The sequence below is a fragment of the Mastacembelus armatus genome, chromosome 22 (genome assembly GCF_900324485.2).
Source record: "Mastacembelus armatus chromosome 22, fMasArm1.2, whole genome shotgun sequence".
NCBI lineage: Eukaryota > Metazoa > Chordata > Actinopteri > Synbranchiformes > Mastacembelidae > Mastacembelus > Mastacembelus armatus.
The window spans coordinates 9091588-9105885 of record NC_046654.1 but is presented as its reverse complement, the minus strand read 5'-3'; the positions used below and the strand labels follow the sequence as shown (position 1 = coordinate 9105885).

Sequence of the window (14298 nt, the reverse complement as noted above, 5' to 3'; positions counted from 1 at the left end):
GATAGATCTGGACACGATTTTGCTGCTTTTGCTTTCATTTGGGGTAGGTGCTGAGAGTGATGGCTGTGCAGCAAGAAATAAGTTGACACAGCAGAAGCATGTTGGTCTCTCTTATGGTGTATCAGGATGGGAAGACTCGATTTTGTTAGTCTCCACCATCACCTTTCTGTGAAGACCATGCTGGTTGTTAATTTGCTACAGACCCAAATTCATCCCACCAGTTTTTTAACACAGTAATCTAAACCTTGAACTAGCAATTGCTGCTAAATCATAGTGACAAATTTTAAAGCAAAATGAATTGATCATGTTTTTCATGCAAAAGTAGTAATGTACCATAACAACATATCAGACATGGAGCAACAGAAAAACATACAAAGATGTGCCTGACAAAAGTCTATTTATTTAGTTTTCACCAAATCCTGCGGAATATACCTGGTTCTTTAGCTGCTTAAATGTCAGCTATATTCACCAGCTAACTTTGTCTGCCATGTGGTCAGTAAATAATGTAAAGTAGGTTTGCTTTCAGTAAAACCTCTATTCCATTATTTATGTATGAAATCAGACAACTAAACATGCTTTAAACTCAATACTATACAATTACATTTGTCATACTCATTTATACAAAGATTTTATTTATAAGACTATTAAGACATCAAGAGACACAGACAAAGCAGAGAAAAAAAACACAATGTGATGCAAAAGACAAATGTTCCTATATGGTAGGGGCCTTTTACAAATCTGTGCCCATGGGACTGTTTTCTAATAATCCATCCATGATAACAGGTCTCTGTTAAGCATAATATCAAAGATTTTATGTTTGACAAGTCAGACACAAATGAAACATCATTTTTGAAGTTTACCATCACTTATTTATAGAAGCACCCTTACCCTGAGCTGAAGATTAGTATATTTTTTAAGCTTCACTATATATTCACGACTCACTTTGATATCTTTTCCAAGATAAACAAATCCTCATTCATCTCAACTAGGACTTTTGTCAGACAAGTTTGACCTTCTCCCACTGGCTGATGACTTGAATCATTGTCCAATTAGAGAGGTCAGTTTAAATTATACAACAGTGGGAAAGAGGTACTTGCCATCTGTCAGAAGTGGTTATTTCATTAGGGACAGAGCTAGTGTGTCTCTGGCTGGCAGAATCTGGCACAGCAAAAAACACCTCTGCTGTTACAGACAGCATTTGCAGCCATTACCGTAAATTTACTTTGTGTGTGCAGTACTGGTGCCACAATAATGTCACTGTTTTAAACCAGAACACTTTTCATGAAGCCAAAACATGACTTTTTGCTTCATTTTCGAGTCATTTTGAAATTTCTGTGAAAAAAATGTAAAATGTCACAGTTAAAACAGGAGATTTATGCAGTGAAAGCTGGCTGGGAGAAGGCTTGGGGAAACTAAGTTCCTAAAAAACATGGGACAGGAGTTTTTTTGTTTTTGTTTTTACTGTATTGGAATTTCCACAGCTCGGAGATGTTAAGCTATCATCACATCATGTTTAAATTTATAAAATCTGATATATTTATTATTATTTCAGAATATTGTAAACATTAATAAAGACATACCAGCAATACAGCGCTAATTTAATCCCTAGACTCATGGACCATACACATCAAAAAGCTTCTTTATTTAAAACACGTTTCTAGATACTGAAGACTGTCTCAATGCAAAGTGCACTGTATCAGGTCTTATTTCAAGTGACTGACGTAGGTTCAGCCTTAAGCCTTCATCCTAGAGCCTGAAAACTTCCAATGATTTTCCTCAGTTTTACTGCTTGTGTAGTTATTACATGTACTTTTGTAGCATTTTATGGTGAATAAAACCTCAATTTTTCAATACAGGATGTTACAACCTGTGATTCATTTCCAGTGTGGTACCAGCTTTTAACTTTACCCTGGAGAGTGGAGAAATACAAGCGTTTGGAGGCTAATCTTCTAATATTAGCCATGTTTGTCAGCCCATGTTTGGGAAAAACCCACTCTGGGCTGACAATCAGTGTGATCCACTCTACTACATTCGCAGCAGTGAAAGTGCCACTTGCAGTGTGACCTAGTACTGAGGTTCATACAGCCAGAAAATTCAATATTACTAAGTGCTGTTAAGCAAATATCACCAAACTGTCAGAATTAAACACATCATTCAATTATACTGAATTTTCTGAACACACTCTCTGATGTTTCCTATGTTATGTTGAATTGACATCATACAATTATGTCCAGGTACTACAGACAAGATTTTTTTATATTGTATGATTTTGTTGACTGTATCCAACAAACACAGTTGTAGTCATTACAATCCACCTGACTTCGCTAAACTAATTTGTTTTAGTCCAGCCAACACACCAAACAATAACTCCAAACAAAATCAAAAATAAATATTTCTGTTTCAGACATATGATTTTAAAGATTGCTATTTAAAGGCAAACACCACTCCTGCTGAGTCATTTGATAAGCAATTAACAGTCACTCCCAGACACAAATCTGAAATCCATAAAGCATTAATCACAAAATGAACATACAACTAGATCTACTGATCCTGCAGAAGTTTACAATGATAGATATTTTAATATTACGTTTGGCTGGATGTAGTCTGTGGTACTGCTTAACTTCACAGTATTACACAAAGAGGTACTGGTTAACCTCGAGCATCACTAGAAGCTGTCACAGAGATTACACCTAAAAAAAAAAAACTAGCGTTAAGTGAATATGTTAGTCCTCATGGAGGGAAGGCTGTTGTATTGGCCTGCATTAATTTTAGCTTGGTACCTAATTAAACGACCTCTGTCTGACTACCTGGTAACATCTACCTACACCAAATTAAATTAATGTAAATGCTAAAATTCTGTTAATGCTTTAATGCAGGGTACCTACCTTTTTTAATCAAAATATTTGGAGTTTAAACCAAAGTAGATTAAACTTGCTTTAGACGGGAAACATTTAAACTCGTACTGATAAAGCTTTATGAAGGCTTCAAAACAAGCAGGAGCAATGAAAAGACATTAAAAAGCTGCGACTTAAACTAGCTTGAGGTCCGGCTAGCTACTTTGAAAACAGCTTTTCAAATTTAACAGCGACCGCTCGAGTGAAAATCCAAAATACCCATCGCCTGATGTGGTGAGCGCCCTGCTTTGAATAATACCGTAAAAACAATTCACTTTCTTACCATAAAATGAAAGGATGACTATGAATTACAGAAACAGCATCCAACAGGTCGCTCCTGGTGCGAACAGCAGCTACAAAAACGGCGCCATTCCATCGCCACTTCATGTTCACTGCGCATGTGCAACGAAACTACGGAAAGCATGTTGGAACACACTTCATTTAATTCAGTGCATTTTTGTGCGAAGCTCAGTACACACTTTGTGCTTTTTCTTTTCATAAACAAACAATAAATAAAGTCACTGGTTTCAAATAGATACACTGGTTTCAAACACTGACTACATCAAATAGTGAAAAATGCTGCAGTTCTGTTAAGACATTAGATTGAAACTTAAACTAAGCTTGAGATGGCTTTAAGACCTGTAAATAAATTCCCTACTTGCAAAAAGAGCTTCCTTGATTAGTGAGCGGTTCTGCACAATATTCTCTACACAAGCTGACAGGTGGAAGTGTAAAGATTAATCTCTCATGTCTTTGTTCTCCATAATAGGTGTGAGTGTCGATGCCCGGGAGACTGTCTTTGACATGTCTGAGCTGAAGAAGAGTTAAAAGACTGGGTTCTCATGCTGGTAGAAGAAAGATGGCACAGTCAGTCTTAGTAGCCAATGAAATAGAGCCTGTTTATCATGTTCCCTATGGGAAGACTTCATTTTATCTGGTAGGAAGGGAGTCAAGCAGCAGGAAAGCAGTGATAGAGGGCGGATGAGAGGGAGGTATGGGGAGGCAGATGACAAAAAGAAATTAAAGGAAAAATGGGGAATGGATGGACCGAAACAGAGTGAGAGGCAAACACTGCAGAAAGAAGAATATGGAAAAATTGATGGATAAACCTGGAGAAACAGCACTGTGTGGCAGAACAAAAAGGGGAAAAGAGTGAGAAGTAGAGAAGGAGTTCAGGTCAATTGACGCCCATCAGGGATGCATTTCTGTCCCAGCATATTAATCCACACCTGCTTACAGCCCATGGCAGCATGAGAGGGGCAGCACAGAAACCACAGCTAAATCCACTGCACCATATCAACCTGTCAAAAGTGCATCAGCCACAGGCCAACACATGTATTACTGTGGTGGTGTTGTGGTTTTTGACAGAATTGATTATAACATAGGTAAACCTGAAAAATGATGAAGACAAGTTTAAAAACCAATGTGGTATATTTTGGTATAAGTGAGTCAAAGCAGACAATATAGAAGGTTATCTATGCTCCTACTGGTGTGCAAGTGCTCATTTATGTGAATTTCTGTATGTTTACTTTGAGATAAAGTGGATCAGACAGTTTTAATCATGTCAGCGGGCTTTACTGGGAGGCTTTGTCTGAAGATGCTCAGCTTTCTCACTGCATTTGAATTCTGAATGATGAAATGGCCAAACATGGCATTCCACATTTATGGAAATTTTCAGATAAGTACAAAAACAAGAGTACCTGTCAGGATGCAAAAATAAAGATGCCCTAAATCTTAACCTCTCACTGAACATTTACACCACAGTATCATCGCAGCATACAGACTCAAGATTAGTGGCAAAAGACAGCTTTTTAAAATTTGGTTTACATAAGATATGACAAAATGAGACAAAATTTGATTTTCATCTTGGTTATGTGCAATTTTGGTTGTCAGAGCTGTTTCTTTGCTGGTCAATCTATCACCTGGCTTATAACCAGAACTGTTTAATTGGGTGTCGCAGATGGAGTAACGTTCACTTCACATTGTTAAGGAATATCTAACACTGATTCCAGTCTATATTAAATCCTTTTTCATTGGCCTCCATGTTACTCCTTGTTTAATAATGATAAATCAATGACCTACTTGCCAAGTGTTAAAGAAGGGCACCATGTTTGATCAGTGCCACTGTTGCCTCCGACACCCCATAACACCACCTCTGCAGGTAATTTGGGGTGGAATGAGTTTTCTCTGCAGGGTGGCTGGCCTCACTCTAATCGGGGAGGACCTGCACCTATTGGCATCTGGTAAGGAGAAACTTTTAGACCTCAGGAAATGATAGGAAATAGATCTGGATAAGCAGCAGCAGCAGAGGACAGTTAGTCAATAAACCACATTGCATTTATTTACCCTCCACAGAGGGTAACCTTTTTATTACAACGAGGAGTACCAAAAGATTTATTTGCATGGGTGTGTAGCAGGGATGAGTTGTAGAGTCTGTGGTTTTACCCACAATCACTGTTGTTTGAACTCTGAATTTAATGGTGCTGTGAGTCCTTGCAGTGGCACTTTGTCTCACAGACGCTATTAGCTCAGACTTCCCTCCATAAACCATACTCAATTAATTTTGGAAATTTAGGGTTATAAACGCTCTGTAAATGCTGCCCTGTCCTTTTCGGAAAGCCAGAAATTAACTTTAGAAATTATATTGGCTTAATGAAGGTAAATGTTTCTTAGTACAGAATTCAATGCCAAATTAATTGTTAATTTATATGACAGGAACAGAAAGCTTGTCCTTAATAGAAGGTAGGGGGTAGCAGGAGGTGGTGTATAAGGAGAAAGTTGATTATTAAAGTGACAGGAAGCCTGGGGATGTGTAGATGAGGGAAAAGTCTGAATTAGGTTGTGTGGGGCAAATTTCATGCTAATATCTTCAATGACATTTCACTGAAAATGAAAAATGACCAACCTGCTAGTCAAGTTTCCATCTCCATGGACCTTTGATGCTTAATATAAAAACGTTAATAAACAACAAATTATCTCAGAGGTGTGGGGAAAACCCTGATTTATATTCTCTAAGGCGCAGAAATCCATCCACAGTCTGTGATGTTTTTATTCATTGTTATATAGCTTATTTATTACATGAATTATATTTCTGATAAATGGCCTATAATGCAACTCAATGTAACACCAAAAGCGATAGGGAGTTTCTTCTCTCTTGTAGTGTCTCCTTCTTTGTCTCCTTTTTTAATGAGGACTGAAAAGGTTTGGTGTGCTTGACCTCTGTGCAGGGGCATCTCAAATTCAGCACAAATGACAGCACGACATCCAACGTGCCCTGAAAGTCACAGTAAGAAATGAAAATATTTAACAGCATAAGTAGAGGCAGGCAGTTTGTTCATTTAATGAATAGCTGATGTGTAGATGAAATTAAACATCGAACCCAACAATGGGATGTTTTGCTGATTTATGGAATTCATTTGTCTATTAAAATTTGGTATATTTAAAGTCAGAAATATTTTGATTCTATAAAGAAGCCCATGTTGTTATGATCTAGGAAGGCAAGGGAATGTATTATTAGACAAACAGGTGAGCTGCTGGAGAACGTAATGCAAAGTGCTATGAACCTTTGAAAAACACATGAGTGAGGAGTTTTTAGTGTTCATGGAGATAAATGAAGTGGTGATTTGCTCCACTTCTTTTCAGTTACATTTCTGTAAAATCTTCAGCTATTGATCAAAGTGGAGCACAAATCTATGTCTCTTCTAATAGGTATTGATTACATTTGTTATTCATTTTACATGTGTGGAATACAACTGAACGGGTTTAACCAGGCTAAGATCTAGCAGTTCAGTGGTCAACATATGAAAAACAGGCATAAAAATGCAAAATTATGTTGATAATTGTATTAGTAAACCATTTTGGCTTAGTCTTTCACACAATAGACTTTCAAGAGCAGGTCTGTACGTTGCATATTGCAGGATTTCATACAGTTTGGTAATTACTGGCATTTGGATGAGGAGTGATAACTTAATACCGGACCCACCTCTGTTATCCACCCTCTATCTCCTTACCTTCCCATGTTAATAGACGCCTTGCAGTCTCATTTTCCTTTCTGTCAAAATCAATCACACTGGTGAGGTAATTTATTAATAGCATATGGACCCTTGTGCCTCCATTTTTCAGGGGATGAATTCTGCCAACCTTCTTCAATCAGAAAGGATGAAAAAATAAAGCTGTTAACAAAAATTTTAAAATGCAGAAAAAGAACACTTTATAGGTTTATCATCTATAGTATGTGTTCAACTTACTAACTGTTCTATAGGTAATGTCCCGCACTCCAGCTAGTGGCAGAGTATTACAGCACATTCAGCTAATAGAAAGAAGTGATTGCATAATTAATGTATTTGCTTGTACAATATAATCAGTGTCAACAACCATATTATGTTTGCTTCTCAGGAGGTAGAGCAGTGTTACCTACAGCACATGTCATTTCTTTGCGTACACAAGATCACAAACCATGTTTGTTAAACATCAACAATCTTCCATCATGAAAGATTTATCTCATCTATTATGGATCAGGTGTGCTGGCATCATCATCATCCTTCATTCAGAGTGACTGTGTGCCATCTACAGTATGAGCCCCTGTGACACACTATCCTGTAGGTGTAATGGCACAGAAAAAAAAATATTCAAGCTCCCAAACATTTGTACCGGAAGACTTGTGTGTGGCTCCAGAGGGAGCTGTGTGAAAGCTGATAAATTGCCTCAAGTAACGTCACATGAGTGACTGAAATTTCAGTCTGGAGATTGCAAGTTTGAAAATGGCAAAAAAGGTAGTTAGAGCAGAGCTCACCACACCTCTCTAGCCTGCTCGTCATCCATGTTTGAGGTTAATAAATCAATGAGTGAAACAAATGATGAACACTTTGACCACATGCTGATTTTCATTATGTGTATTATCTTTACATTATACCCATTTAGAAAAAAACCTATGTTCCAAAACAATAGTGAAAAAATAATAACCTTCTTATGCATCAACCACAACTCTAAACTCTTGTTCAGAGATCCTTTTACTTTTTGCTCAAATGACCATAATTTAAAGTGTTTTTTATATATATTGTTTAATGATTTTGCTGCTATACAGTACTGTGTGGTTGAGGGAAACAGAAAAAGTATTTTTAAGGGAATCTCTATAAAGATTTATTCAATAATAAACCTTTCTACTGCCTGATAATTAAATTCCAAACTTTGTGGTTATATTTTGGGAACTCTTGTTTATATACTTTATATGGTGCTCTGCAGGGAGCTTGAACATCTAACTCACTTTATGAAAGGACTTGAAATTGCTCATTGTCCAATCGTGATTTCTACGTCTACTTCCCTGATTCCTGACAGACTATAAATGATAGAAACACCAACATAATGTGAAAACTATACTGTGTAGGCCTATTTTGTGTACCATACGACGCGCATGGATTAAGTAGTTCAACATATTGTAACTGCTACAGAAAATCCTGGAAAATGCTTTGAACATCTGCCTGCTCAGGTGCACTGCTAAGCGGCCAGATGAGCCTGCTGATGAGCACTCTTGAGCCGTATGAAAATTCATATATGGAAAGCCAAAGGGCATGTGCATTTGCATGTGCAATGACTATATGAGTGTCCCTCTCTGTGTTGGTGAAGTCCGCAAGAAAAGCATCACCCCATATTATTCCCAGGACCCACTGAACTGTGACAGCTGTTGACCACACGGATCGAGTCATCTGCCTGCAGGGAGGCAGCAGAGACTGAGAGGACAATGAGGTGACAGCGAGATTAAATATTAATGAGAATCTCAGCCACAACCGAATCTTAACCTGCTTTAGAAGAAAATATGAGACATAACGGTGTGATGCAAAATGACGCACATTCTTTAAAATCCATCTGTATTGCCTAATGCTCTACCACGTCTCCTATAGTGCCTCAAGAGGCTGTTGAATTTCATTTTGACACCATAATGATTTTCTAGGGGCATTACTCTAATCTCTTATTAGATTTTAAAGTAACACTTGAAAATGTAGAAAAGAAATTGCCTGTCGGATTGGCTCCACTGCTCTCCACATCCCAGCATGAATGACAGAAACAACATGCATTTACGAGTGACTTGGAATCACGGATCACCTGGATATAAAACTGCATTCAAGCTCTCACTCATAAAACAATTGTGCCAAACAAATACTCAAAAGCCTTTATTGCACAGCATCTCTGAACGTGAACAAATAAACTCCCAGAACAACAAACCGTTATTTCACATAATGCTGAGAAACCTTCAGGATTATTTTTTTGCAGCTCTGAAGGCCAGACTCAGCAAATCCATCTCTATAAGCAAGGAGGTGGCAAACCATTTCACAAATGAACATAACATATTGTAGATACAAATTTAATGCAGCAGCAAACAGACCCGCACACAAAGTAAAGCAAGGTGATGTTTGTTCAGTAAAATTGAATTTATCATCAACGTTGCTGGGTAAATATCAGCTACAGTTTTTGTGTTTGACACTGATATTGTATGAATCTTTTTTTAGTGCCTGGTACAAGTAGATTTCTGACTCTTTTTATTTTTCAGCTGCATGAGTGTGCCTTCCTAAATAAATAAGATAACCATACAGGGCAGCAGCAAGCAGTCTGTAACCATATTCTCAGGCAACAGAGACATTTTTTTTAAATCAATGAGTTTTATAAATCAAACTGCTATATTTGTACACACAAGGCAAAATGGATCCAGGGTCATTTAAGCCAAATATTTTTTCGTTTTTTGACTTAGAGAATCATGTCAGATGTTTCTGATCTCTAATGTTTACTCACTTTAATGAGTCAGTCTTTGAATGGGAATAACGCGCTGTGTAATGCTTTACTATAATGTACCATTCAAAGAGGAATCCATACTGAATATTGACAACCCACCAGTGGATTTTATTGCACAATGAGACATATACGCCGATTATAATGAGCTTATACGACGTGATTCTGTGAGGTGCGTAAAGTTGGATGAATTCCACCCATCACGCTTATCATTCTCTTCTGATTCTTCAGCTCTATGTTCAGTATTTAATCTGGTCTCTAACTAAACTCTTTTTTTTTTTACTAATTAAGCCCATCAGAGGCACAACACCATGGTGGAGAAAATATGTTTTACTTTATCTGCGTCTTTAAAGTAGAGGGTTTTTATTACATGCACCATTTCAAATGGATTTGCTCTTTCTCATATAGTTTTAGAACTTTGTGTCCAAAAATAAATACATAACTGAATCTTATTGTGTTGTTTTTTCACGGTCTGCAGCATCTGAAGCGCATAAGTTTATGGAAGGCTTTCTTGAAGTCCTCGTTGGACATGGTGTATATGATCGGGTTGATGAGAGAGTTCAGATATCCTAACCACGTGAAAAAGTCAAATAACTCGGGGTTCAGACATGTGTCACATGTGGCCACCACCAGGGTGTAAATGAAAAACGGGAGCCAGCAAACTATGTAGGCGCCGAGGATTATTCCCAAAGTCTTCGTGGCTTTTCTCTCTCTGGCTGCTGAAATCCGTTTTTTCTCCAGAAGCGCGTCCGACACCGTCACTTTCACCTGGTTCTCGCTGGTCGAAGAACCGGTGTCGCTGGACGGAGTGTCGTGTCTCCCGCACTGCAAAGAGGTTGTGGAAGTCACGGATCCAGGTGAGTTGGTGACCAGGTGCGCAGAGGTGAGTCTCTTCCCCACTTTCCTGGGGGATTGCTTGAGGATTCGTTTCCGAGCCTCGACGTATATCCGTCCGTAGAGGACAATAAGCAACAAGGTGGGGATGTAGAAAGCCCCAAAGGTGGAGTAGATGGTGTAGAAAATATGATCCGTGTTGACGCTGCAGCTGGTCAGTTCCTCCGCCTTCACCTGCCTCCAGAAGAGAGGTGGCAGAGAGATGGAGATGGCGATGACCCAGGCTGTGGCCACCATCCCGGCTGCGCGTCCCGGTGTGCGCTTTTTCGAGTACTCCACCGCGTCCGTGATGGCCCAGTACCTATCCAGAGCTATTACGCACAGGTGGAGGATGGACGCAGTGCAACACGTAATGTCCGAGGAGAGCCAAATGTCGCACACGACTTGCCCAAGCGTCCAAGTGTGGATGACAGTGTACAGGACACAGATGGGCATCACCAGAATAGACACCAGCAGGTCTGTGATGGCCAGAGAAGCGATCAGAAAGTTGGCAGGAGTTTGCAGTTTCTTCGACTGAGAGATTGTTGCGATGACAAACGCGTTGGATAAAGTGGTGGCGAGTGTGATGACTGAGAGAACCCCCGCCAGACTGATTTGATACGCGAGACTCTCTGCGCTCTTATCCACTGTGGATGAATCTGTGGTAAAACTGTCGTTGGTGGTGTTCATCGGCTGAGTTGGCTCGACTTGACCGGAGCGCTCCATCACTTTTAGTCACTTTGATGTCTGACATTTAAGGTGCTGACATGCCTGACATTTAACGGTGTCCTTTCTTTTAACTTATCCGTGCCATCCGGTCAGATCATCAGTTTGAATTATGAAATTTAAATATATTAATTCCTTTCTTCCTTATTTTCTTCAGCTGCATTAGGTTTGGAGATACAGAAGCCGTGGAAGCAGATATCCATTCATAGGAAACATTCAAACTTTCCTGTTTTACAGCCATAAAAGACACTTCCTAACTGTAAAACTACACAGTAAATACGACAGATAAGGTTTGTGCGTAAATTATGAGCGGTGCGTCCTGATGCTCCATCCAATTCATCCGCATGTAGGGCAAAAGTTCTCCAGAGCTCTATCTCCTCAGGCCCCCTGTGGTTGTATGGCGAGCCAGCCCAAAGTCTCGGTTTTATACTGACTCTGACATCAAACAAGCTGATCTCAGTCTGTTTTTTATGTCTCTCTCGATGAAGAGTAGACTATCTGCTGGGTCATAGTGCCCAGTGTTTCTCATTTCTCACTTATGCGCCTTTAGGCCATGGGAGCAGGAAAATGCCCTCTATTTCCACACAGGCACCAAAAAGTCACCTTTTATTGGTTGTAATAAAGTTTGACTGGTTTTATTACAGGTACTAGTGCTTTACTGATTCTTATATAGCACTAGAAAGAACAACTTTTGGTTGCTCAGGTTGTGAAAAAGTAATGCTTTGGTTTTACTGCAGTATTCTGTTCCATTTTACAGCCCGTGTCTTTCAACAGAAACACATAATTTCACATTTCAATGAGAACAGGTTCTGCTCTGCTTATAGAGAGACAGCTTACAGATCCAATGAAATCAACTCATGTGTAACTAGAATGCAGTTAATTCGGTGGCATGTAAATATGAAGTAAATGTGAATAACATATTTGATTCTAATAGTGGCAGGAATTTGTGATACAAAAATTCATGCATTAAATAAGCAATAATAAGTCAGTGTACCTTATCATAAAGTGTCACCAAATCATCATACTGGTGTAACAATATGCATCAAAGGGTTAAATAAAGCATTAGAGGAAATTCCATAATATCATGATACATAGTGTATTGTTATATAGCTTGTCACAATAGTATTACAAGACATTTTTTATTAATGGTTTATATCTCATAAATAAATTATTTAACTACTTTTATGAAACCTTTACTTATTAAATCCTCTATATAGATGACCTATTAGAAATTGGCACCACAGAATTTTCTAACTTTACAATGTAAGATCACTTTAAATTCTCAAGCCTGATATATCACGGTGATACTGCTTTTGCCAGTTCATGGGTAGAGAATGTAGAGCGAGGACTTCACGCACACTGAATCCTGACACTTTTTGCACTTCTGATGTGTGAAAAGGGAAGCTGTTGATATTAACAGTGGGTCACCACCAGATACACATGAAGCTGTGAGCCTCTCATTCAGCGAATGATATACGTTCACAAGTTCGCTCATTGTCTTCACTGAGGCTGCAGTGAGCCAGTTATCTATCCAAGTGTCTGATGATTTTTTTTTTTTGTGAAATGAATTTTTAATGTGTTCAGGAAATATATATATCAGTTGCTTCCATACGCGCACACACACACACACACACACACACACACACAGCAGGGCAATGTCCATTTTACAAACTGAGGAGCTGAAATAATAATAATAATAATAATACATTTTATTTCATGGCGCCTTTCAAAGTCTCAAGGTCACCTTACAGATAGAAAAGGAAGCATACAGCATGATATACATAGAGTGCATTAAAACAACAGTAACAAGAATACATAAACGGCGGGAGAGAATGTAAAGGCAAAAGCGTGGATTATCTAGGAAGTGGGCGAAGTACAGTAAAAGTAAATTGAAATACAGAAACCCAGATGACAGAACAACAAATATGAAACAGTATGAGACAATATGAAATAGGCAGAGGGTGGTAGGACATCACGGGCTGCTTTGAGAAGTTAAGAGAGTTAGGTGGAAAACGCTATACGGAACAGATATGTTTTGAGTGATGATTTAAAAGTTGATAAGTCCGGAGACGACCGGATGCGATGAGGGAGAATGTTCCAAAGGCGGGGCGCAGTGTGGCTGAAGGATCTAGCGCCCATGGTGGCCAGGCGCGCTGTAGGGGTGCAGAGGAGAGTGGAACTGGAGGAGCGGAGAGGACGAGGCGGAGAATAGATATGAAGTAGTTCAGTGATGTATGGTGGGGCAATAGAGTGGAGGGCTTTGTAGGTGAGAAGGAGGATTTTATAGTTTATACGGAAGGACACAGGGAGCCAGTGAAGTTGTTTAAGGACAGGGGTGATATGATGTGAGGATGGAGTTCTGGTGATGATTCGGGCAGCAGAGTTCTGGACAAGTTGAAGTTTGCGAAGTGATTTGAGAGGTAGACCAGTGAGGAGTGAGTTACAGTAATCCAAACGAGAGGTGACAAAGGCGTTAATGAGTATTGCCGTGCTATCGGTGGTGAGTGAGGAACGGATGCGGTTTATGTTACGGAGATGGGGGTAGGCCGACCGGGTAGTGGTATTGATATGCTGAGTGAAGGAGAGAGTACCGTCTAGGATGACACCCAGGCTTTTAACTTGGGGGGAGGGGGGGACAGTATTGTTGTCAATTTGAATGGAGAAGGTGCTGGTTTTAGAAAGGGTGGATCTGGTGCCCACGAGGAGAATTTCAGTTTTGTCAGGGTTGAGTTTCAAAAAGTTATGGGTGAACCAGGATTTGATATTATGTAAGCAGGTAAGGAGGGAGGGAGGGGGGAGGGTAGAAGATGGAGCAGCAGAGAGGTAGAGCTGGGTGTCGTCTGCATAACAGTGAAATGACTCTGAGTAATGAATCTGCTGTTATATATTCTCTTTTCATCTCAAGTGGCTGCAGCAATCAAATCTCCCATTCTACTTTTATTAATTTCCTCATCAGAAACTTTTAATTGAAATTGATTTGACACCCTCTCCCTCATACCTAATATTTTGCAGACTCAAATGTGAC

General features: G+C 39.2%; 1 protein-coding gene across 1 annotated transcript; it reads right to left on the bottom strand.

Moving 5' to 3' along the window:
- Nucleotides 1-10020: 10020 nt before the first annotated feature.
- Nucleotides 10021-11655, bottom strand: htr1b (5-hydroxytryptamine (serotonin) receptor 1B). The gene has a single exon (XM_026304302.1). It carries the CDS (start codon nucleotides 11271-11273, stop codon nucleotides 10140-10142), a length of 1134 nt encoding a protein of 377 aa, XP_026160087.1. The 5' UTR covers nucleotides 11274-11655; the 3' UTR covers nucleotides 10021-10139.
- Between the last annotated feature and the right edge of the window lie 2643 nt (nucleotides 11656-14298).

Coding starts and splice junctions, on each gene's coding strand:
- htr1b (XM_026304302.1), bottom strand. CDS start 11,273: ATGGAGCGCTCCGGTCAAGTCGAGCCAACTCAGCCGATGAACACCACC.